General features: G+C 41.4%; 1 protein-coding gene across 1 annotated transcript; it reads right to left on the bottom strand.

The window, feature by feature from the left end:
• LOC104168340 (rho GTPase-activating protein 32-like) lies at positions 1–25,288 on the bottom strand (the record flags this gene model as incomplete). Its single annotated transcript, XM_009708909.1, has 4 exons — positions 1–61; positions 5,779–5,856; positions 7,386–7,477; positions 25,180–25,288. Coding segments are annotated over 4 exons (340 nt in total), but the record flags the coding sequence as incomplete, so codon positions are not given.
• Between the last annotated feature and the right edge of the window lie 992 nt (positions 25,289–26,280).

Below are 26,280 nucleotides of genomic sequence, written 5' to 3'. Positions count from 1 at the left end.
TCACAGGTGTGATCCCGTTCCAGGGACGAACTTTTCTGAGGAGTTAGTGGCAAGTTGGATGCAAGACCAGGAAACAGAAGAATCCAAAAACTGAGGTGAACTTACTCGAATATTTTCCTAACTTCTTCTGGCATCAAGAAGCTTGGCCCAAAGACTCCAAATTTTAAAAATCTGTTGATCTTGGCAGGAGACCGTGCCAATTTCCAGGGAGTTGTGGCTGGAATTATTAAGTTAATAGAAGCAGTTTCCACCTACACTATAAACATAGTTGTTTTTATATACCCACGTCCTTAAAGCAGCCCTTGCAACATCTCGCCCTACCACTTTAGAAGGTAATAGTAAAGAAACCATACGGAAAAGACGAGGAACGGGAGGCGAAGGCCTTTGCCAGAATATGGCAAAGACATTTTCAGGGGAGATTAACAGCATCCAGACATGAAAGGCTAAAAAGGAGCAACACTTCGTATGCAATACGGGTATGCATGTCATAGCCACTCATATACTCATAAAAACAAAGCAAAACCCAGTAAAATTGTCTTTCATAGCACCAACACATTGCAAAATTCAGGCCAGTGATTTTTACTATGTATTTCCACCTTTTGAAAGGGATAGGGGTGGGGGGACTGCTGTTTCACGTTTCGCTTTTTAAAATAAATATTTTTTTTTCTTTTTAAACACTTTGCAAATGAGTGGAATAAATGAAGACATCCCAGCCTGTAGCTGCTCATGACTGCCAAGACACTGAAAATCATCATGCCCACAGTAAAGCTGGGGGAATGAACAAGCCCTCCTACACTGAAGGCAGTGAGCAGGCTTAGCTTCAAAATCACTGATGGAAGGAGATTCGAGCTAAGCTGTCCGACTTCACACAGACACAGATCAGGGAGCACTCCTCCATTCCTGTTGTTTCTACCTGATCTATGTAGAGCTATCTATGTAGAGCACTGCTTTTAGCTGTGGTAGAGACATCTTAAACTACCCCAGTTACCTCCAGAGGAGGGCATCTGGTCAGGCTTTCCCATTTTTGTTTCCTTTGCAATCCATCTCAGGAAAAAATGTTAGTGTCTAATTAACAGAGACACCCGCACAAGCACACTTGCCCTCTGCACCCCCTTCCCTGGAATATTATTAAATAAAAGAAAAAAGGCAAACCAAAAGAAGATGAGCCCAAAAAATATCTTCTCAACAGGCTTTGCTGACCAAAGGCACAGGAAGAACTGAACTGCTCTTTGCAATGCTTCTAACTCTTAAGACACAACAGGAAAATACAATTATGGGTGCAAACCACGGCCACCATTGAAAGGCAGCCCGTCACCGTGGCTGCAAGGCTGCAGCTTGCCAAAGGCATTCAAACAGCAAACAATACCGCGGAGTTCGTAACAGGAATTCCTGGCAGCTGATGCCTCGGCAGGCGGAAGTGATTCGGGCTCAAATACTTCCTTTACCACTGATAACATGCTCCTACCACTTGCAATGCCAAAGCTTAACCGATAAGGAGAGGATCTTCCATGCACCGTCATCCAATCCTGTTCCAACAGGGTTTTATTTTTAGAAGGCAGCTACATAAATGCGAACACAGCGAGACAGAGACCATGCTGTTTGAAGGGGTAAATCCGCATCAAATGCAAGATTGCTGAAGCGATATGAATGTGCATTACAGCACTTTCTGTCCTTTACCAACGGGTTTTTCAGGGAGCAAAGAATATTATCTGGAAAGCACAGAACTGATCAGCTCTCCATATTCCATTACTAAAACCTACTCAACTAAAGATAATTCCTTAATTCGAAAGAATTAAGAACAAAGTCTTTATTTCTGGCAGGAAGTAAAGATATTTACGGAATATCTAATCACTGCTTCCCCTGTTCATATTAATGGCACATCGCACTAGGTAAAGTAAAATCACATTTGCACCATGCTGGGGGGGAATCATTCTGCTTTGTATAACTTAGCGATACAGCGGCTTTGTTGAAATAGTTCAATTCCTATTGTATTAACCAGCCTTAAAAGTCAAAAGGCAGGCAGACTACGTGACACAACTGCTGTACTGAGATACTCAAATTATGTGTGAACGAGTTACCTTGAGCAGCTCTACAGCTGAAAACCAAAACCTGGAACACGCAATCAAATTAGCCTGGGCTGAGCACTACGCTGACGCACTGAACTTCAACTCAAATGAGTGTCTGGAAGATGCTGCACTGTTTAGTGTGTACTCATCAACTCTTTCTGTTCGTTCAGCTATCTGCAGTACACCGCAGGGTGCTGGAACACCCCAAGCCCCTAAGAAGGAAGCTTTTCCAACTAGCAGACCCTGAAATCGTGCTTAAATTTCATAAGCTGCCTTAGAAACTGACTGTGAACTTATTTAAAGTTAGATTGGGATGATTTAGGCACTTTTAAAGTTAAATGCGTGGTGAGCCCTTCTGCCTTAACCTAAGGCCTGGAAGAGGTGCTGAGGACTTCCAACTCCGTACCTCAGTGCTTAACTGACCACTGAGATGCTCCGTACACCAACACATGTGCAAGCAACGTGTGCTTTGTATATTAACGAATTGAGTTTTGACTTTCTGTTGAGGAGAGAGGCATCACAGGTAGACGTTAGCCGGGAACTGTGGAAAGGCAGTGGAGCTCAAGAGAGAAGGAAGCCAGTGGAACTGACCTAACCGAAGCTGAGTAATCAATCACAATTTAGCCATGGCCTAATAACACCTCGTTCAGGAGACACAGACCACAGTGAGGTTGAACCATAGTTCTGCTCCTGCTAACAAGACTGCTAAACATTTACTCAACGTCAGACTAAAACAAATCTATAATGCAGAACCTGGCTTTTCATCATAAAATTAAAAATCAATGATGTAGCCTTAAAAAATAAATGCAGAAATAAATGTAAGGTGTTTCAGCAAAATACCTGTGAAATTACGGCACTGATGCAATCTGTAAAGCCCATCCTGTAACTACAGCTTTGACATCAAACACCTTTGCGTGGTAAACCAGCAATTTCCTGCCAGTGCAACGTGTGTCTTGCTGGCCAGGTGCAGATAAGGTTCAAATACATTGCTGTCGAAAGCAGTATAGCAGAACATTTCTGAAGAGAAAAGCATCCCAAAGTGCACCTAGTTTTGTTAGCACGGTGCTAGGATAAGAAGAGAATAAATCCTTTTTCATACATCTCAGCAAGTTAATTTAAAATGATCTCATGAGGCGAAATGCCAAGATATTAATACCAATTGCACCATGAGACTATATTATAAGTGACATAGATGTTACAAAACAATCTGAAATTTGGCCAGGCTGTTAATAGACAGCATTACACAATTCCTGACACAGCCAGATAATACTGCACTTCTACTATGCAAATTTTTAACAGTGAATAGATTTTGAAAGGAGTTTACACCCACTACCCCTCAGATGCAACTTGGTAATTCGCTATTAGGTGCCAAGCTGTCATTTACAAGTCACTTCAGCCTACTGCTATTCTCTAGTCTACCTTGTTATCACAAAGAAGCCACCAATGAATGCCACTTGATTGAAATGTATAAGCCCTAACTGAACCTATTTTTAAATCTGTACACTAATACTGCTGTTGTATTAATAGCTTTCATTTATTTTATCATTAATACTGGCCTTCTACTAAGGAAATACTGTAATGCCCTATCCTTTCATACTTCAGGAGCAAAGCTCTGTTCTTAAGATATTTTTATCTATATGAAAAAGTCATTACACCGTGGGGATCTATCAGAAATCTTGCTTAGAAAAAGAAAGGGACATGAGGCACAGAGTTGGTACTTAGGAACCGATTCACCTGATTTAAGCACGTTTTGCTTTAAGTACACAAATAGTTAAGCGTGTATGGTTTTTTCAGAGGTAGCAGTGGCGGAAAGAGAGAATTGATCCCCCCAACCCACACACACAATCACACTTTTATGATAGTGCCTCCCATGCTGCCGTCGTCCACCGTTCTCCTCCTGGCTTCACACCACAGACGCTGTGAAAGAAAACAGCTCAGAGGCCTGACGTGGCCGAATAACCAACACGACTTTTTCTTCCTGGGTTATACCCTTCCCCAGTTATTGTTTTTCAGCCAGACCACTCCTCCGGTTACAGCGGTGGGTGTTCTGTTTGCGCCAGAGGGCACAAGACAGAGGACAACTGAGCAGGAGCACGGAAAGCTGTGGGTGCAGCAAGGACACCACAAAAACGAGTTTGAGACGGCACCAGCTCCTGCTTGCGGAAACTTCCCACCAGAAAATGCTGTAGGTTTGTCAGCAGAACAAATCTCTAAAGGATATATTATCCAATTTTACTTCTACCTCTTGCAAACACAAAAATCTCAGCACATCAACCCTATACATATGCCCTGCCATCCTTAACACATTCCAAGAAATGCTTAAACCCACAAAGGAATTAAATTATTTGCCTTCAAAATGCTTTAAATACTGGTGCCATGCAAAGGTTGTCATCTCTCCCTAGCTTGCATGTTGTGTTCAATATCTCTGAGTGACAGAAAGGAAAGCTCAGAGGACCACACGATGCAACAAACATCTGTGTGTACGCAGAAACCTGCTCAACACCTACTCCAACATAAAATTTCTCTCCAAAATGACTGAAAACTTAGTGGTGTCAAATCAGAAAATTACCAGGAGACAAAAAACAGGGACACAGATTAGTGAAACTATTCCTGTACACAGAAACTGAAAATAAAGAAACATAGTTTTGCCTCAGAAGATTGAGGACTGCTCCCGTTTGTGTCAGCAGCCCATCATCCAGAGACGACATTAAGAACTGAGCTCTTTGCACCGGTGTCCTCTTAAGCCCAGTATTTTGTCAAACTTGCTCTGCCTTTGTGTCTCTGTGTGTGTGTCTGCCAACGCACATACATCCCCTGTTCAGCAGAATGGACCTACTTAGAGCCACTAAGTGTGAATAAGAGTAGATACGAGCCCTGAATAGGAGCCAAACTCCTTCTCACTTGGAATTTTACAGAGACGGAAAAAACGGATGCATAATTCTGCTTGCAAAACTGTCAAGTACGGAAACATGAAAGGCTGTAAATAATTCACTCTATATTACAGGAAATGTTTTACAAATGAAAAGGTTGTAACCTCCTTTTGGCTACAAGTCTGGCAGTTTTTCCTGCTCCTCTAAGTGCAGAACAAGATGTGCCCTGTTTATGAGAAAGTAGCAGGGATTCTTGGTACTCGGCTCTCCCTGGTACTGCTCAATGAAAAATGCTTCTGCCTGTGCTTCTGATGGACGGATCGCAAGGAGTGAAGCCTGCACACTTCTAGAAATGCAACTCAGGCTGACTAGCAATTTCTTGTATTCTGATGACACAGCTGCTGCAATGCACAACGCAGAGCTAAGATAACATGAAGAGAACGGGTAAACCTGAATTATTTCTATTTACACAAGTACATCCACACAACTGTTTAGAGACACACACGCACAAACTAAAAATATGCATGCAGTTATTACAGATGACTCAATAATGAATGTTTGATGCAGTCCTAAACCCGTGACATCAGTCAAATCCAGTGGAAACAAAATCACCTCCAACATCAAAGGGGTGGCCACACGGCTGAGTACAGATTCTAGCCCAGTATACAGAAGCAATTCCAAATAAAGAGACTCTGTTCCTTTAACTTCTTATCACTAAACATTTTGCAACAAACTAAACACACCTTAGTGGAGGTCCCTTTACAGCCTCCCCCCCCAGCTCAGTTGGCAACCAAATACAAGGATGTTTTGTATATCCAAGAAATCTGAAACTTACCTGTATGTTGCCAAAGTCCACGTTTTCATAATGGAAATGTGCACATTCAGCCATCTTCGGGAAGTGACCCTTTGTAAAGGATAACCTGAAGCACATCAAAAGCACACCATGAGATAGATGCAAATCACAATGCTCAGCATCAAGTACTGTTATAAAATGCAGCTACTGATATAAAATAATAACGACTTTCTCATCCTAAAGCCAAGGGAACAGAGGGATTTGTTGATGTGATGCACCAAAACAGTGGAGAAAGGAACCGAGTGAGAAAGGCAAATCAAATTGCACAGTGGCTTTTATCATTGCATCCTTAAAGAATCGTGTGGCATTTCATCGACACCAAAGCCCACATCTTTAAGAAATGGTGCAGGGACAAGCCGCTCTACCTTTACAAATGCATTTTTGCAGTGCAAATAAACAGCCTTACACGAGACACATAGGAAAGTAGAACTTTACCTGTGAAAGGCATCACAGCCCATCAGTCCCGGGTTGATGTATCTGAGGGTGCAGAACAAACGCTATTTATCCTTTGCCTTTTTAAAATTCAAAAGTGAGGCATAATTATTCCCAAGTGTCTCCAGTTACAATGATGGCTGACGGGGAGATCCTCTGGCTCTGCAACATGCTCTTGCTTCTGCTGAAGCTATTATAGACTCCTATAGATATTTCTGGTGGGGAGCCAATGAGATTGTCATTATCTAGCTCTCTCTTCCCACGGGAATATAAGTGGGAAGTGAGATGCAGCATCTGGCTGCTCAGCACTAGAACAAAGAGCCATTTCCCTTACAGCATCAGAGCACTACAGAGAGGTGATCTGAAGGCACAGATCAATCAATATCGGGGAGTTCTGGTCCTGAAGTCACCATTCTTACCAAAGACAAGTCAAGTAATATTGATTACTTTTGATCCCCTTTGCATGTTACAGGTTTGAAACCTTAGTCGCAAGCATAATAAGTTGGTTTACATTCGCTGGGAGAGAATGAAAGTGAGTGAGAGAGAGAGAGAGAGAGACAAAGATAGTGTAAGTCCACAAAAAAAAAATAATCTGGGAGATCGGAGAAGAAAAAAATACCGCTGAGAAAAGAAAAAATGTGCAAAACCCATTCAAATGAAGATGTACAGGGCAGAGTGCAAAAAAGGCAAAAGAGAAAATATATCAAATAAAAAAATATATCGAGGCCACCCACCTGTCCTGGTTTAGCTTCCCACAGCATAGGGAGATAGGGAAAATTCTCTCATTTATACATTGCCTGGGATTCTCTTTAGGTTTTTGTAGATACATGTTTTTGCTTTTGTTTTTTTTTTTAATTAATCAGTTTCAGGAAGAAATCACAAATATTTAAAAATACACTAACAGTGAGGTTCAAAACTCTAGCAAGCTTCACTTCTATGGCCAGAAACACGTGAGAGAGACAACAAAACCTCCCATGTCCCCAGTTTTAGACTACATTAGCTATAATTTACTTTGTTTCGCATGGATTTTGGTTGCTCTGACGAAGACACTATCAAAAACTGTCGCCAAATGCCCCAGCTGTATTGCAGCACAATAGCTAAAACCCAGGATACCAGAGCTAGAAGCCCAGCAAAGGCAGGAAAACCAAAGAACACTGCTCTTACTTTTTCACATTCTTCACTTTCATACTTGCTGTGCTGCCACAGGTCCGGAGCGGCAACTCCCCTGGAATGTCAGGGATATCTGCACCCCTTGCCTGCAAAAAAGAAAAAGAAAGAGCAAGGAACTTAAAATTTGACTGCATGCTATGGACTACCGCCTGCCAAGCAGTAGCCCATGTATCTTTACATGTATGTACAAACACAGCCGAAACCTCATATGTGCTAGAAGATGGACTTTTGCCTTTTTAACAAGGAAAACAGAACCTCACAATTACGATCTAATACATGATTATCTCTTCCTCAACCATGTTGCAGAGCCCTGCTAATTCTCAGTAATAACTGCGGGATCCAGTATTTTACTCATTACTACTTCTGGTTTCTAAATAGGAGAATTTCAGAGGTAGGACTCAAACATCCATTCCCAAACTCCATACTTAGACTCCTCATTAAGAACCTAATTTTCCAAACATCTGTGCACTTAGATTCAGGCAGAGGCGCTGGAAGAAGCTGGATAGCTCATACAGTGGAAAAAATCAAGTTAATGACAGAGCTGCTTGTATGTGGGAGGTGAGCGTTTAAAAAAGATGTTTGAAGCTATTGCTGTAAGCGCATGAACATATTAAAATTCCTTAATCACTAAAATTCATTTACTTTAGTGAGGCCAGAACCCCAAACTCTCTCTTTTCATTTGTTCTGTCACACTTTCCCATCCGCTCCTTCCTCCAGCTGCTTTTCCATAAGCCGTGAGCTCTGCTGGAGTACCATTCACCATCACAGGGGACTCAAACACTCGGCACCACGCATTTCTCTTGCTGTTCTGGACCAGGCCCTGAGCTCTAAAGGAATGAGGGGCTTTCGGGGAGGTTTTTATGAAGAAATCAGTGATGAAAACAGGAAGATCAGCACAGACTTCACAGAGCAGGAGAAAAACACGGTCCCTGATGTTGGTCAGAGATAGCTCATTAGTGATGTGGGAGAGACCAGCTGAATGAGCTTTTTTCTGCTTTATACAACGCACTACGAAACATGAATAATGTCCAAAATAGCGAATGCTCAAGCAAGAGGAAGAAAGGCACTTCAGTATTCCTTCTCTTACAGGCCTGGAACAAAAAAGTATTATATCAAATCCATTTTCTAATGACAGGAATAAACAGATGACTTCCCTGATCCCAATCAGTACCAACGCTTCTAAGCTGGTGCACCAAAAGATCTCTGACCAGAGATGATCAGTCAATCCAACAGCTTGTTATATCATAGAATACAGTTGTACACTGCAGTGTAAAATATGGAAACAACTTGGTCCTTGCCCCCAAAACTTTTGAGTCGGACAATTACAAATCAAGCTAGCAGCCCACATATGGGACGAACAGTGGGGGAATTTTTCTTATCCCCCTCCCTGAAGCTCTCATTTTAGCTTGACGTGGGTCAAAATGTTACATGTGCTTCACCACATCACAAAGAGCTGCAATAAGTAAGTCAAAATCATTCCCCATGCCTACATTCATGAACTAACAGCAACAGCGCTAGAGGGAGTGATTCATCTCATTCAACTCCACACACGTACGAGGTTCGCAGCTACAACTCTGTTATCTACCCAAGGGCTACTGTTATAGTCACCAGAGATAAAACAGGCACTTTGGGTTCAGGTCGCCTACTTCAGACTAATAGACGAAGCAACCATGTTGCCGCAGTATCTATTTCTTCTTTGATACTGGGAATCCAGGATGCCCCTGGCTCAGATGCAGACACACACCGTAGAAGGCTCCATTCATCCACCCAGCATCACCGCGGCTTACGAAGGACTCGAGCAGAGCACGTTCTCTGCCCCCAGACAAATTCCTGTTATGTCCAGCACTGCCCTTGGCAAAGGGATGCTGCAGCTCCTGTGAGTGAGCTCTCCCCTATCAACGTTACTGAATAATTGTGAAGCCAGGACACTTTTGCACCTTTCACAGCCCTGAACACAAGCAATGCTTTAACTCCATTGTCCCACACCTGTACAGAACATCCACACCCGCTCGCTGAAGAAAAACAAGGACAATATTTATACCCTTAAATAAACCTGTCCTTGGCTGACTGACTGCTACTAAGTACACAATTACTTTAGTATGTAACAGGACACTTGAGAGTCTCATTGTGAATTTTCACATTAAGAGGATCACCAATTTAATAAACCTTACAGGTCTTTTACATAAGCAAATACCTAATTACAGTAATAAATGTGCCATTCCTGTAAGCTGCTTTTAGGCAAAGCTGGACATGCTTGCCTTCACTTTCCAAGGAACAGAATTTCTGTAGGAAGAAAAATAATTTTTCTTCTCCATCAGCAGTAGAAGCTGGTGGGATATAAAAATGGACAAACAAATCTGAGAAAAACGTGGGCTTCCAGCCAGTTTGCGGCAATGGGTAGAGACTACCCTGGATCTGACTCAAAGCAGCGTAGGCAAAACTCACACCTCCAGGAGACTTAAATGCCAGCATCTCTCTCTGAAAAAGTTGTATTATCCTCTTCTTCCCGGTTGAGTTATGTCCAAATCATGCCGGAACGAGATATCTGCCTCTCCCATTTCCAACAGCATGTATCCATTTAAATGGACTACAATGAGATGCAATACAGTAATTAACTTGGGTTGCTTTTCCAATTAGATCAGAGCCCTCTGGACTCTGCTGCAGAATAACAATCTCTCCTAAGTCTCACAGTTGAGGAAAAAGGGCAGAATGGTGATCTGGTGCAAGCTAAAAATCTTTAGTATGAGGTACCAACACCAGAAAAAAACTTAGTAAATAGACAGATAAGCAAAAAAAAACCAAAACAAAAAACAAACCAAACCCCCCCCCCAAAAAAAAAAAAAAAAACAAAAAAAAAAACCCAAAAAACCCCACACACCACAACTTATTGCCATTTTAGAAACCGTTATTATTCCAAAATAAACTGTAACTACTTTCCATTTAAACCAAAGATATGTAGTTACATAAAAGCACACCTTACGCACCACTAGTTTGTACCTGTTTTGATCCAAAATCTGGCATGCAAAATGTTACCCTAGATTACCCTCCTCTCAAAATACAAACAAAACACTCCAAATGAGATTTGTCATCTTTTGTGCTTTGTGTCACAGTAATTTAATTTTAAAAATCATTTTGAAACAGTTGGATTATTTACATCTGAAAATTAGCTAGCTAGCATCACCAGTTGCTTCTCACTTCCCTATTTTCTATGCATCGCTGTTCTGTGGAAACCTAGTAATTGAATAGCAAATCTGTTTATGCAAGTTATTTAGTCCAATTGTCACAGCTTAATGTCCCTGCTGCATCAATCTGCTTTGGTCTGAAACTTCGTAAACAAATTAGGACTTGATCCAGAACACGGTCAATTGACTTTATCGGGATCCTCAGTCCTCTTACATTTCACTGGAAGGCTTTTGAGCAACACCGCTTCACCAGCCTCCCCTGAACTAAGATGTTCTCCTACCAAAAGCCCACTAAAGACTACACTTACATTAGCAGCAGTTGGGACAATACTTGAGAACTTCAGCGTTTTATAACGGACACCTACACCAATTGTGAGGCAGGTAGATCCCACGAAAAGATTTGTTCTAAGCAATTTTGGGGAACGCCTGTCTGTCTCTCCCACTCTCCGATGGATGGCCATTGCATTCTTAAACCATCACAGCCGTCTATTCGGTGGGTATCAGGAGGAGACCGCTGAAGCACATACATCACTTGTGCAACTTTCAAGTGTTGCTGCCAAACTCCCTGGGAATCTGAGGGCTCTCACAAATCAGGCCGTCTAGCTTTAAGCATCTAAGTTTGAAATTTTTGGTCTTTACATTTATAGACATGATTTGGAAAACTTCAGCTTTGTGCTCCCTAGCACATAAAACCTTAAGTCATAAATAATTTATATCAAGGATTCCACTGCATAATACACAAGGATTTTCTCCTAAAAAGTCTCATTGCAGTTATCAGAAAACATGTCAACCTGCCTCCCTCACATCCAGAAACGTAACACAATCTGAAAATACACGTGAAATTGAAGAAAACAGTCCAGTGAACGCGATGTGGTACAGTTCCACCTTGCTATCCTCAATAGGGGAGAATATTGAACCAGTGCAAAACCCACAGCCCTCCTCCTACTGCCACATACTTATGCTGGGACTCACAAGAAGAGAGGAAACCGTGGAATTCCACCAAGTTCCAGTAATCCCATAACTGGTAAACTGGTTTTCCACAACACTAGTATAAAATCCCCGAGGAGGTACCATATACAGGAACAGATACAACGCAAGACTTGACAGGTCAGCATGTACTCAGGCTACTGAATTCAAGTGGGATTTAATTAATCCAAAGTAAGAATAACTATTAGACAGGCAGTAACATTTATGCATCTTCCTACCATCAGTCTCTCACCAAAACCAGTTTGGAGGGACCAGATTGCTCTGGATTCTTTCAGCACACAGTCTTGTTTCTAAAAATGGCAGAGCTGATTCAAAATGCTAGTTGGTTTCCATGACAGTCTTTCCCTTACATCATCTTCATTTCCCCTCCATTTTCTTGGAGGTGAAAAAAAAAAAAAAAAGACACCAAATAAAACAAACCACCACAAAATCCCCCCGAGCTTTCCAAAAAAACAAAGCTGTGTTAGAGTTCTACTTCTCCACTGAATAACAGCAGGAAACAGAAATGTTTTTCCACTAAAAGTCACTACTCTGTGGCAAGTAATAATCTACTTGCGAGAGGATGAACTGAAGCAGCCAGTCTACACAGTTCGATATCTGAAGTGGGGGTTTACGCACAAGGACATCAACAGTTAGTCCAAATCTTGGGTACTAACTAGTTACACAAAGCTGGCTCAGCATCAACTTCTTTGCAGAGCTTACTCTGCAGCTTTAAAAAGAAACTGTCCGACAAAAATCCCCTGATCACTACGAGGTAAAAGATGATGGCTCCATCAGCACTGTCCTGCTTTCACCAATTACTGCTCAAGAGTTAGCCTGAAGCACAATGAAAGAAGAAATATGGTTCATCATCTCAGCTTCATACTCCACAGCCACTAACATACTCCATTCTCTATTCTTTCTATGTTGTAACAACTGTCTTGGTTCTCCACAATAAATAAATCAACGAAACAAAGGAAAAATGCTTTCATTAAACTGAAACTCACCATGTCCGAGCTACTACAAATAACTCCAAACGAAAGGTCCCAATTCTGCAGCATTTATCTGTCTAAGCACTATCCCTAAAAGGATTAAAATGCACCTGAGCACAGGAACTGGGTCGCTTTTTTGAACGGAAGAAATGTACGGTAATTGATGAAGATACAACATTCATCCAAAAATGTCAGAGGTACAGCGGCAATATGATGGAAATGCAAGTATTTGCCAAGTTCTTCCTATTGCCACTTTCCATTGATCCATTTAGTGGATGCAAATGAGTTTCCTAAGTATTCTTATACAGGATGTTTGTGTCACTTCAGCACATTTCAGCTACATTTTTCAGAGCTGCTTAAGATGTTTGGACACATTTAAAATGAAGCAGCAATTGCATCTGATTTATGTACCCAGGTCCCACAATCTCAGCTCAAACAACAATATACAAACATTATACTACGGCAGCTTTACCGAAGAAGTAAAAAAATAAAAATAAATACCTCCTCCTCCAACTCTGCATTTCCTAGTTGTCCATCTTATGACCTTTAAAGGTCCCTTCCAGCCCAAAGGATTCTCTGATTCTCTGATCTTAACATTTAATATCCGCGCTATTCATGGTCTGCTCAGCAGAGCGCAGCACGGGCACATTTAATAACCACCCAGAACGCGGGCAAAGCTGCAAACCAAGGACAAGCTCCCGTTCCCCTACCCAAGAGACCCGTGTACCCACCTGTCTTTGCAGAAGCTGGCTATCCCACCCTCACTTAAAAAGGAGCAAGGCATCAGATAAATTTTACCTTTGAGAGTGCAAGGGTCTAACGTACTCCGATTACAGCAATCTAAGCCACTGTGGGCAAAGAAACAGCTTTGAGATCCAACAGAAAAGCACAAAGATGTTTTTCAGAATGAGAAACAGTTGAACCTTTTAAATTTTACAAAAGGTTTGTTGTTTGCGTTTTTTTAAATCGAAGACATCACTTAGCTCCTTACCTAGTGCAAATATCTTGATCCCTGTTGCAAAGATAAAAGAAACATCCCTTCTGACATGCCAAAAGGTAGCCGTAGGACTGGCTTACGTGCAGGTATAGCTCATGGTCAGAACAGCTGGAGTAATGAGAGGTAGCAGCGACTTTTTAATTTAGCTCTTGGTTTGGGGATTGTGGAATGTGGGGAAACAGTTCCGCAGTCAGAGGTGCCTTCAAAATCTCATGATAAATGAGAAATGCGATAGAGGAAAGCCAGTGAAAAAATGACAAGTGCTTCCAGTAGGGAAACTCTGAATACTGGCCATGCACATTCTTAATCCCACGTCTAAGAAATCTGCATTCAATAAAGAAGATACTTTAATGTGTACCATTTTTTGAGTTTAGGACTTTTAATTCCATTTTCCACATTCCCTGTCAACACTGAATTGTTCTAGCCAGTACTTATTGCATGGCATGGTTAACAGTGAATTCTCTTTCAAAAGACCACACAGGATGTATTTTTCTATTGCCAGCTTCTCCCCTCCAGAGGCGGGGGAAAAATAAGAAAAAGAAACAAAACTTTTAAGCATTGCCATGAGCTGGCACATTAAGGGAAACCTCTCATTCCTGAGACTTAGCATTATAGAGGAGTTAGTCCAGGGCATCCATTTGCCATAGTTTAAAGGATCAGCCCGGAATGAACAAAGAACCAATTCTTAACTATTCATCTACTGTGTTTTCAAATAAAGTTTGCCAGCTCACAGATACGTGGGTAAAACCACCTCCAGCTCACCTGTAAAACAACTAATTTGGTACGTGGAATCCAACACACAGAGTAAGCACCTTGGCAGCTGTATGAACCTACTTTGGTTATATTATTGTCCCAGTGACCAAAGTTCACCTCCGCAAAGCAGGTTGATTTCATGTCATGACAGGCTTTCCTAAGCGAGGCTTAAAGAGATGCATGGACTTGCACTGATTCCCTGCAAATGAATCAAATGCACCCAAAGGATGGCGGTTATTTCCAGCAAAAGAGTCCGACACTTGTATTTTCTTTCATAGCTATCATTTGGTTTAGAGACAAAAATGGATGCACCAAGCAAAAAAAATGAATGGTTAGCTACTGAGGGCAACATTAGCATGATAACTACCTGACAGCTTTAAGTTTGGATTTGACATCGCTATAGTGAAGCGGTAGTGAGATCGCCTTATTACCATTCACAAAGATCTCAGCCCAGGGAGCTGCCGCGGTACAGTACAGAGCCTCACATAATAGCGTACCGGCTAAGGAATGTACTTTCTTTAAGAACAAAAATCCCACATACAATATGCGTGGGAAAGGCAGCCAGGGTTAGAGTCCTTATTCTGTACAGCCTACAAAATAAATTTTAGAAAAAAGCCACAGAAAATAGAACATCCAATGAACACAATTCTTCGATTCCAGTTCCCTGTTGGCTAAAAAGAGACCCCCAAAATCCTAGACCCTGTCTGACACACAATTTCTACAGTCTATTGTTTCCCAGAGGGAGGAGGGGATCCTGAGCATGGCTTAGCTGTAAAAGGACAAATGGAGCTGTGGGTTGTTATGGTAGAAAGCAATTTCTCATCACACAAAAAAACAGAGATGAATTCAGCCTGAAACTAGCAAATAACCACTTTGGTAAGTCCCCTGGCCATATTCAGTGATTATGCAAATAACAATGTTATGTTATAGATATAAATTGGCTTAGAAACTGAAGCATTTTCCCAACGAAGCAGAAGAAAGATTGGGAAGGTGAAAAAAACCAGCAGCCTGACATTCAACCCCAATATCTGAGTCAGTAGAGTCAACATGAACTTATATTTATGCATGCAGAGCCAACCCGGACTCAGCTTTTTGTTTATTAAAAGAGCTGTTTACAATGGCATCAAATACAAAACTGGTATACGATACACTTATTTTCCAAACCCTCCTAATAACATGGTAATGTGAAGAACGTGTCTACTTGTAACATGCAATTTATACCATAAGCTGTCCATAAACTTCTGAACAACAGAACAAAAGGAGTCAGTTCATTAACTTGGTTGGAGCGTTATGCGGGAAAGCTTGGCCTGCGATCACACGCTCTGCTCTGGCTGAGCCGCTGACCCAGCCACCAGCTGCTGACCAGAATCACTGGGTTCCTTAAATCTCCCTTCCCAATCAACTGGCTCAAAAACCCTGCTCAGCCTCAAGGAGCCAGTTCGCTGAACCAGGTGAGGAAAGATGACACATGCTGGCAAATCTGAGGTGACGTTGCTCTCCAGAAATGACCTGACGTCACCCAGGTGAGGTCAGAACAGGACACACGATGTATGCTGGAGAGCTGCAGAAAGGTCTTTCCATGCTACTGGTCAGCAAAACTGGGAAGGTGAATGACGACCTCTTCCTCACATCACCGAGAACATGAACTCTGCAGAAACTGATGGTGAGAATCTCCATCCTCCAAGGTATTTCCTTGCACTCATAAAATTATTAGCTAAAACCGAGGGATTTTTTTTCCCTAAAGGTCAATATTTAAGGAAAAAAAATAGAGCCTGAGACATAAAAACAAAAACGCACACACAGAGCAAAAAACCAAAACAAATTAGGAAGACATTCCTATACATGTGTGCAACTCTAACAGACCAGACTACCTATTCAGACCAAGAAACCAAGAGCAGTCAGGTAACCACATACAAATACAGGGAAAAACGTTGTGCCACAAAGCAAGAATCAACAGTTAAGACTCTGGATTCTGCAGCCATACCAAAGAGCAACTTCAGATGTTTTCCAGCTGAAAAATATTTGTTTGCAGTACAAGCCACAGCGCAAATCAAGAACATACAGACCCTAAAACTTCTTTAACACTCTCTGAAACCGAAGGCGCATCAGGAGCACTGTTAGCCTGAGGGCATAGTTTCATGATTGCCTGGCTTGAAGAGGTAAAGCCAATTTTTTAAACTCCCACCCCAACCCTTCAGCCCAGGCTACTCTCTCCTACTTCCTCTCATTGCAGCTGCAACTGTTTTAGTGGCTACAGTACAGGTCCCTGAAACAATCCAGATTAAAAAAGAACGAGGAAAGTTGAACTTCTTTTGCAGGATTATTTTTATATGAGATTAGCTCAGAGATTCACTTCACAACTCTTCATCCCAGAAACTCTCTCACCACCAACTGTCCTGAGACAGTCCTCTGTAGCATGGGAAGTGGGAAGGAATAATCAAAGACAGAAACTTCTTAAAGCAGATTTCTGCAAGAGAGGAGCCTGGTGTACTTGGAATCCATGGAAGACCAGATCCAGTCCCACATGGATGACACGGAGTCGATAAACTTGCCGATGTCATAGAGAACAGCAGTGATTTTCAGTCTGAAACTGTGCAAACCAACTCTGATGTCTACTTACAGGAGGTCACACATCCTCACATAATCAGGTCACAGTCACAATCCTATGGATCCTACGCTTGCTGAGGAAAATTAACTAAATGAGACACACTACCTTCTAGGGTGAGAAACAATATAAGGCCTTACTCGATGGAAAAAGCACTTGCAGCAAGCCCCTACAGCATCCATCACAAATTTTCATGGAAGGACCCTAAAGCAAAGATGAAGCGTTAAGACTACTAGTGCAAAAACACTGGGTTTTGCAGTCAGAATCATCTGTGCCCTAGCAACCACGGTAATTTGATCAAATACCAACAAACATCACACAGACTCACACCGACATGGCAGTGACCAATATAAATGTAGCAAGGCAGAACTGTATGGAATGATCTAAATAAAAAAATCAGGCTAAAGATTACAAACATTTTCAGGGAATAATTCAGCACCTTATAATTAAGGCGGCTGAATCATGGTAAAAAAAATAATGCCCACAACCTTCAGCAAGACAATAGATACTTAGTTTTGTTTGTCTCTTGGGATAAACTTGGGGATGGGGAATGGAAGGGGGCAGATGAGCATACTACTGACAACCCTTCAAAAACTGTTCCACCTTTTTTTTGCATTATGATAACTATGAGGCAATGAATATCAGTTTTAAAAACAAAAAAAACCACAATCAAAACCAACCACTTATAAATAAGAGGCTCCTTTCCCTTCCTGGATGTTCCATCTTATTTTTAAGCAGCTGGGACTAGGGAAAAGTGATTGACAGATAAATAAATTGTAAGTTTTATCTCCCAAATAAGTACATTTCAAACACATGTGACATTTCTTATATTAAGACAACACAACACGAGTAAAAAGAGATCATCTTTGGAATAGGATGGGAGGAAAAGAGGCGGAGGGTCATGACAATGTCATTCTGTCTTCAGAGCTCATCTCATACTGCCTCTCGGGACTCAGAACAGTGAATAACCTGGACTAATTACAACAGTATTACCAGCACCAACCATCAGAACAGCATCCCCGTGCTGTCACCAACAGGCAGTTTGTCTGGGCAATGGGTGATAATTATAAAAGATACGGGGATATGAAACTGTCTAAATTGAACCTAGAATTCGAACGCCTAGACCCCAAGACATTCAGACTGGTCATTCACAGACTAAGCAATAGCCGCACGGCTGCTACTGATAGCACACACACCACTGAGCCCAGCGGTTTACTCACAGTATGATAAAACACAGGCACTCAGGCTCCCTCGTGCCTCAGTAAACTCAGGCTTAAGTGCCTAATGTACATTAATGCATGTTTATGCCTACCTACACTTACATAATGTGGCAGAGGGCTCCTGGGAGCATTCAAAAAATTAGCCATTATACTCCAGTGCCATCTTCGTCTTTTTAATTGCCGTTAACCCCTACGACCATAAAAGAAGAAATACTAGTGGTGGCATGTAAATACATGACCCAAACATTTCACTTGGCAAGACGCTGAATTTACTGATGTGCATTGCATTCACTTTGAAACAGATAGATAGGCAAAATTAGGGTGCACTAAAACTGGAGATCAAGGTGAAAACCAAACTTTATGATCCAGCCTTAGCAAATTCTAAATCATTCCTTCTTTCCTAAATGTTGCATATACACAGATTTTAAAACAGAAATTTCGAAAACGTAATTTTTGTCTCCTGGATCAACACTGTACTGTAAGAGTGCATACACTGTAAAGACAGTAAATGTAACTCGAAACAATTGCTTCTATAGCATTGCTATTGAAAATTAAATGATTGCTATAGATTAATACTTACTGCCAAAAATACGGCATCCATTCTGGCTTAATTGAACCCATTTAATTGGCAAACCCACATGGAAGCCAACATGCCAATTAAGTGATTGTCCCAATTTTCAAAGATTCTCAGGGACAAGCTTCATGCTGGGAGTTAGCCTGTGAAATAAAAATGACTCTCTAACCAAGAGGGAAGGGGAGAGAAAGAACCATACGCAACGACATAATACTTTGCCAAAAGCTTAACAAGAGAAAAAATACTTGATTCATGCGGCAATAGCACGAAAAACAACTTATGTGAGTTGAAAATGAAATACAGGTTACTGGTGCAATGCCAGACCAGAACTGTTTTGAGCAAAATATTATTACAGCCCAATGACTGCTTGGTGTGCTGTATGCAACCTTTATCTCATATCTCCGCCTGTATTGTCCACGCTATCTGAAATCCCATTTCTATCCCATCGTTATCTTTGTTACAAATAGCGCTCTGTGACCAGTCTGCTACGTAGCCTAAGCTGCGGTAATTCACACAAAAATGCTGCCGAGTGCTGAGTAGAGAAGATGTACTACAGTTTCTGCAAGACTGACAGAAGACTTACTAACCCAGACAAGTCTAAAGTATGAGAGCCCTCATCAGCACAAAACTAACCTCCAAACTTTAAGGTAACATTTGGGAACAGTTAAGAAATGCAATGACTCTTAAGACTTAGAGCCAGAAGCCAACTGCTGGAGCATCTAGGTGAAGAAATATCTGAAGTCCATTTCCATTGAATTGTCCAAGTAGTTCAAATAACACCAGAAAAAGCAGACTTTCAGCTTCCTAGCTACTCAAACTTTCCCTTGCACTTGAGAGCTTAAAACTTCAGACTTTTAAGAAGAACCTCCAGGTAGGCATTCAGAGTTGAAAAGCACTCTTTTTCCCAAAGAAGTCTACGGCATATAACCCATCCGAAAACAGGATCAGTCTAAGAAAACTGTCGGCACAGTTACTGAAGAGCTCACAACCAGATACTCAGTTGTAAAATTCCAATGTTGGTTCATATGCACACAAAGCACAAAGAGCTGTAAGCCACAGGAATAATGTCATTTTTTACATAATGTCAGTTTTTACATGTTAAAAGGGTCTTATATCTATATATCTCAGTCGCCGAAAGGAGATCATTTCACTAAACCACCCTTTCGGAAATCACCATAGTTGAGAGGGCCAGGCAAGTGGATTTACCATACTCCCTTGTCCTTCAGATTTTGCCACAGTTCCTGCAAGTATTCGTTAGCTTGGGTCAGGACTGACATACTCAGAGACATGCCTGATGTTTTTTGAATTAAAAACCAACCGACCAACAATAATTTAAAAAGAAACCCTACATGCTATTTTTTTGCATCTATTCTTGCAGAAGCCACAGTCAAGATCTGGGGCAGCGCTGGGCTAAGTGCTGTACAAAGAACAAGAAACAAACCCTGCATTAAGGAGAAGGAAATCTTTCTTTAAACCTTTACAATTCACTAATCTCTACACACTTTTATAAATTGCATTTAAAAATAGTTTTCTCCTCACTCATGTCCCAGATTTAACAGTGATATATTGAGGTCTCATTAAAAAGCCTTTATTAGCTTCACAAGCCATGGTACCTTACCCTATCTAGTATCAAATGCTGAAACTACGACAGATCTCAGAATCCATCTGACCTGATAGAAGAACAAAGGTTATTCCAGGGATTTCATAGGACAGGGTCTAACCCCTGTGCCGTTCTAAAATATTTGTAGGCTTGGCTTTTTCCTAAGAAAATTCCACCAGCATAAGCCTGAAAAGGATGATGTGTGCTAACTGCCAACTACCTGTCTTCTTGTTCACTTACGCATTTGCCAAATTCAAGGATTCATAATGATTCCCATCAGTAATTTAGAGGTTCCTACATCACACCTTTTCTAGGCAATCTGGTTACAAACTAGTAACACTTGGGGATACTACGGCTGTCATCTCAATAACCTCATTATGGACAATCACATTTCTAGATCCCAAAAGCTACCGTTCAGAGGTGCACCAGGGTGGGAAAGGCTGGTTTCCTCAAGGGGAAGAACTCTGGGTCACATCCAGCCGTCAGCTACTCCTGAATGAACCCCGGCAGATATTCACTGTACAGGATGATCACCTGTATTCCTGTGCTCAGGGCACTATGGAAAAAATCTCACAGTAAGTAAACCTACCACAGCTTTAGGGACTCAAATTTTGAAAGCTTCCAAAGCTGAAAGAAGTGGTAGACGCTGCAGAAAACCCGACCTTTTCAGAAACACATATATATACACACACAAAAGAAATCCTCTTTCTAACTTTGGAGTGAGTACATCCACCTTATCTCCAGTGCCCGTCAGGTTAATGCAGCTTCAGGCGGCGACTTTCTGTGACTGACAGTGCAATTTCAACAGGTGCATAAAGATTTTTAGATTTATCTCACCTTTTTAATCCTGCTTCCCCACAACATTTAGACAAATGGAAGAAAAAAGGTAACAGCGACAGAGCGTGCGTGTGTGTGTCAGCAAGCTGTGTGCTTACAGGGGGGAGAAGCTGTTAGCACACTGCTTTTAAAACATCACAATTTACTGAACTGAGGTGCTGGGAGTAAGGCAGATGGTCAAAAAGGTAAATGTAACATTACGTACAAATATCAATTTATGCTAAAGTTAATGACAGGCTGAGGACCAGCTGTTTTGCAGGCTCCTATGAGAAATATTATATAAAGGCTCTCTTTCATAACTTCATTTCTTGTAACATAGAAATAGAGCACTCTTCAGGACCTTAACAGGAAAAGATACTTCTTGCCTTTAAAATAACATTACTATCTCAGAGAAATGTTAAAAAAATCCATATACTGCAATATTACTTGGCTCCAATATGGCTTTTTATCCCCAGATCTCAGAAGTGTTCTACAAAGAAAGTCAATATCATCAACTGCATTTTCCAAACTGGAGCAGAGAAAGAAAAAAACAGCATGTGTGAAGGTTACCCAGCAGGCCAGCAGCGCAGTGGGAATAGGAGGCTGAGATGGTGAGAAAAAAGGTATATCTAATATGACCAAATTCTAAAAATACAGAAGATGAGTCGGGGGGGAATACGAAATATAGCAGTCCTTGAGGACTATGCAGGCTGCTGTCTTATTACCTAACTCCCGTAAAGTCTGTCCAGCTAGTGTGGTATCTCATTGAGCCTGGTTCTCAAAATGTACAAGACGGGATTTCATAACTACTATGAAATTTCAAGAACCACCAGAAGTACCCAAACAAACCAAGTCTCCAATACAAAATCACTTGCCTTTCTGCTAAAACACAAACAAGAAACAAGCTGTTTTAAAGCGTAGGTGAAAGTACAAATAATAAACATGAAAACAGATCATAAAAGTAGTATCAAACAAAGGACTAAAGCTGCTCAGGTGCCCAGAGTAAACTGGCAATGGCAAAAGTATTAAAAATAGAGTTTCTGGCCTACCTTATATTTACAGTATAGAAGGGCATTCAACCTCCATACATTTAGAAAGACTTTGAGTTTATTCCTTGTTAAGAAAAAGCTCTGGAAACAAAGCACTTACATAAATTAATAATAAGCACTTTGAAATACATTGTGGATAAGATGGAGGAGGGCGAGCAGGGATGACTTGTATATGTTCATCTAACTGTGAATGAATAAATTGCCTTTTCCCAAAGTACAAAAACATGTACAAAGGCAAAGTTCAAGAGAGAAATGAGTAAGCACCACCGATCTGTCGACTGTGTCAGAATCTTCCAAGCTCTCCGTAGTGTCTCTAGTCTCAGCATTTGCTCACCTGGCAGAACGTGAAATTCATTTAAAGTGACAAAGCCATGCACCTAGTTGGGTCTCCAGCTGTCTGCCACGGGAAGCAATGGAGAGTAGAAAACAACACAGCTATGTCCAACTTCTCCCAGCCCCTGCAGCCTCCATTCCCCAGAGGCTGAAACAGCAGCAACAACAAAACCTGAAGTCTGCAACTTAAACAACTACTAACCGAACATTAAATGTAGTATGCCACGATGAGAAACTCACATACTGTGTAAGGAACGTGCTCTGGGAAAAGGCTACACCAGAGGCTGCTAAAAATGCAAAATGAAGAAAAAGAGAAAGGAAGAAAATCTCAGGCTTAAAATGGTCAGGAAAAAGGTAGAATACAGTAGATGCACTGGTCAAATAGAGAATAGAAAGTGACAGTGTTGATCACTGTCCTGTAAATATTTACATCTTGTAAATATTACCTTCTGACTGGACGTAAGGCAGAGGTTGAAAGTGGAAATTTGATTCACTCAATACAGTAAACACGAGCAAGTGAGGTTTTCCTACCCACCTACAACGTATTGGGAGGACCACGAGGTCAAAACAACGCTGTAAGCACAAATCCAAGCCATTATAAGTACAGGTTCAGTAGCTTTACATGTAGCCCTGTGCTTCATCATATCAAATCCTTCCGCAGCAAATCTCAGATGTGAATTTTCTTGTTTATTGTCCTCTAAATCTCTTTTTTGTAGCCACCTGGACTGTTCAGTGTTTATATTGCTGGCACAGAGCTGTGCAAGAGGACATGTTCTAAAAAGTGAACTAATCGTTAGCACGGTGAGAGGAACCTATGCATACGCGTAGGTTGCAGTATAGAGCTGAACACTGAACAATGTGCACGAGCACAACAGCCTCCACGATAACAGGAAAGTGTGAAGCCAGAAGAGGTGAACCTTTCCTTCATCGTAAATCAACAACAGAAAAAAACAATAACAAATGAGGTATGCCAGCTAACTTGTGTTACAGGTGGAGACTCACATTCCTGAGACACACCTTGAGGTTACAGACAGCAGGGTGTCAAACAGTGATTTACAGAAGACTCCTGGCTCTAGGGTGTTAAGAAGCACCATGCGCTGAGGTTGGGAGCACACACCGCCGGCTGAGTAACACTGATTAGGACAGACAGCGCCCTCAAACAGGCGGCACCAGCGTGAACTGCCAGCCAAGGTGGAGAGAAGGAAAAAATATTCACATATGAGAAAAAACATACTTAGGAAGTGACAATTGCAAACAGTCAAAATTAACAGTGGGTAAGCAGGGAGTCAAGCTGGGTGACAAGCACAGGAAACACCAGCAGACAAAAACACCAGTGAAGCCTATGTTTTCGGTTGGTTTTTTCAGCTTGAAAATAAAGTTGGGACAAAATATTATCATTGTATTACATAGGGTTTGATGAGGCTTTTAAAACAGTAAAATATAGTACTTATCTTTCTTCCCCTGTTTAAAATCAAAATAAATACCTGGCTCGTAGGGAGTTTCTTACCTACATACTTTTCTGAACATTGTATAAAGAACAACTAATCCAAAAATCTATTTCACATGACCCAGCCAGATATTAATGGTGCTTTAAACTCCAAATAATCCACTGGGACGAATAGCCCTCAGCCCCATACATCAGATGAAGCTGACTGTCCTGCAATACAGTTAAATCTAGCCCATCTCTCACGCTGCTGCTGCACCGCTGGCAGTCGAGGAGCAGAGAACATACGGCTTTTCCAGGCTGAAGCCCTGCCACTGCCACATGATCCAATAAGAGGGAAAAATGGTCACTGGTGCCACATCTCAGTAAGTAATCTTAGTCACACTGCTGGACTGTCAGCCCCTCAAGAGCACCACTGCTGCCCTGGAATATTCAGACCTTCCCCCTATCCAAGGTCTGCTGCAGAAGGCAATTTCCTCTTCAGCTTAGTATGCTAATGAGGCAATTTAGAAAATCTGAAAATAACAAGCAAGATACACCTTCCAGACACTCCTATACTGAACTAAGGTAGGTCAAGCTTCAAGACAACTTCACAAAACCACCTAATCAGATTGCCCTATTTGCCTGCTAATGAAATAACATCTGACCTTCCAAACTCAGCGAATGCTAGAGGGAGTTGGGAAAATGGAACTGCAGGTACTTTACTCGCTCATTTAAACAGAAAACAAATATAGCAAAGTAATACAGTTGTCTGCGGCCCACTTCTAGTGCCTTCTGTAAGCACGGCACCTTTGCGGCTGCTTTTCTGCAATTCTGTTCCCTCTGATGGTAGGTTAGCTTTCAGGCTGAGGTTTTATGTCTGTAGACTTAGCCAGCATTTTACTAAACTCTTATCCCTCCACAATGCTGCATGCTTCAAAGAGCATGTTTTTACAAGAAGTTCCCTTCATGCTCAAAAGTCTGGCTGAAAAAGAGGTTAATGCAGACTGAAAATCGTTGTGACATTATGGACCTTTTAATTGGTTACTAGACCTGCTTTGGGGCACATATTAATAGGGCAGAAGCGTTATGCATGCTCCTTCTCTCCTTGACAAACTGCCAGAGGAAGGAAAGTATTTTGGTCTTGTTGAAAGTACTACGCAATCCACTTAAAAATCTGAAACTCAGGGAACGTAAAATGACGCATAACTAGGAAATAAGAGTAGATTTTTCAGAATCGAAAATAATGCCTACAGAAAACGCAACAAGGTGTTTTACCATAGCGCTGAGAGTCTCCTCCCAATCTGGCCTCTCTCTGGGATGGATGCTTCTCTGAAGCTCTGGCACAAAGTCATCTTCTTCTGTATGTACAGAGGACTTCATCATTCTGGAAAGGAGGACAGAGAGTTTGATACTCAGTGACAATTTCTAAGTAATCTTACTACATACAGCCTGTTATGGTGCTCAGTTATGTGGCTCATACGACAACATAAATGCTTTTATAAATTCAGAAATCTTACAGACTTCCAAGTTTCTCTTACTTCCTCATTATACAAGCAGGACAAGAGTGTAAATCTGGTGGAGAGAAATCTGCACTTCCTAACCAATCAATGGATAATTTTGTTTAATCACTGCACAATTTGCAAGTCTTAAAACACAGAAAAATGCAGAGGAGTAATTTTCAGTCCATTTCAGAAAAACTGCATCTATTGCCCAGGCAAACAACATTAGCCTTATAAGAAGAAACGCACACGTTTGATTCCTTAGTTGTCACTGCATGTTTTGCCTAAAATAGAGATAGTGGTTTCCATATCTTAGCCTGAATTCACGTCCCAAGGCCGGAGCCGTCAGCTCTCGCAGTTCTTACCGATCCTATCTGACGGGTGAGCACCTTCAACCGCCCCAGCTCTGCAGGGATGCGCCCAAATCAGTCTTACTTTATCAAGGTAAGACTTTTCTTCAGATAAGGAGCTATCTTTCGAATACCCTATGAAGTACATTTCAAGCCTGCACAGAGATCAGAGGCTCAAAATCAAAATTTACAAAGTATTCCATAAAGCTTCTCAGCCTATCCTTATGACAGCTCTGGTGTTACAGCCGGAGAGCTGTTATATATTGCACTTGCAGACCGTATAAACGTGTCTTTGTGGAGATTATGGCACAGACCTGAGGCACCAAAGGCCTGTTGAAAGTATGGTATTATCCATTCCGGTTTCATTAAATATGAGATTCAGGCAGGCTCTTATTTCATCAATAGATCACCATTTATTTATTTAGGATAATCATTTTGATAATCAACAGCACATACACATGGACAGAAAAGCAGGGCTGGTTTCGCTAAATGTTAACTATGTTGATTTCTGTACCGTTTGACTAAAA

This window comes from Cariama cristata, unplaced genomic scaffold (assembly GCF_000690535.1).
Source record: "Cariama cristata isolate BGI_N322 unplaced genomic scaffold, ASM69053v1 scaffold7181, whole genome shotgun sequence".
Taxonomy (NCBI): Eukaryota; Metazoa; Chordata; class Aves; order Cariamiformes; family Cariamidae; genus Cariama; species Cariama cristata.
Note: the sequence above shows the minus strand (reverse complement) of the source record. Positions and strands in the feature narration are given on the sequence as shown.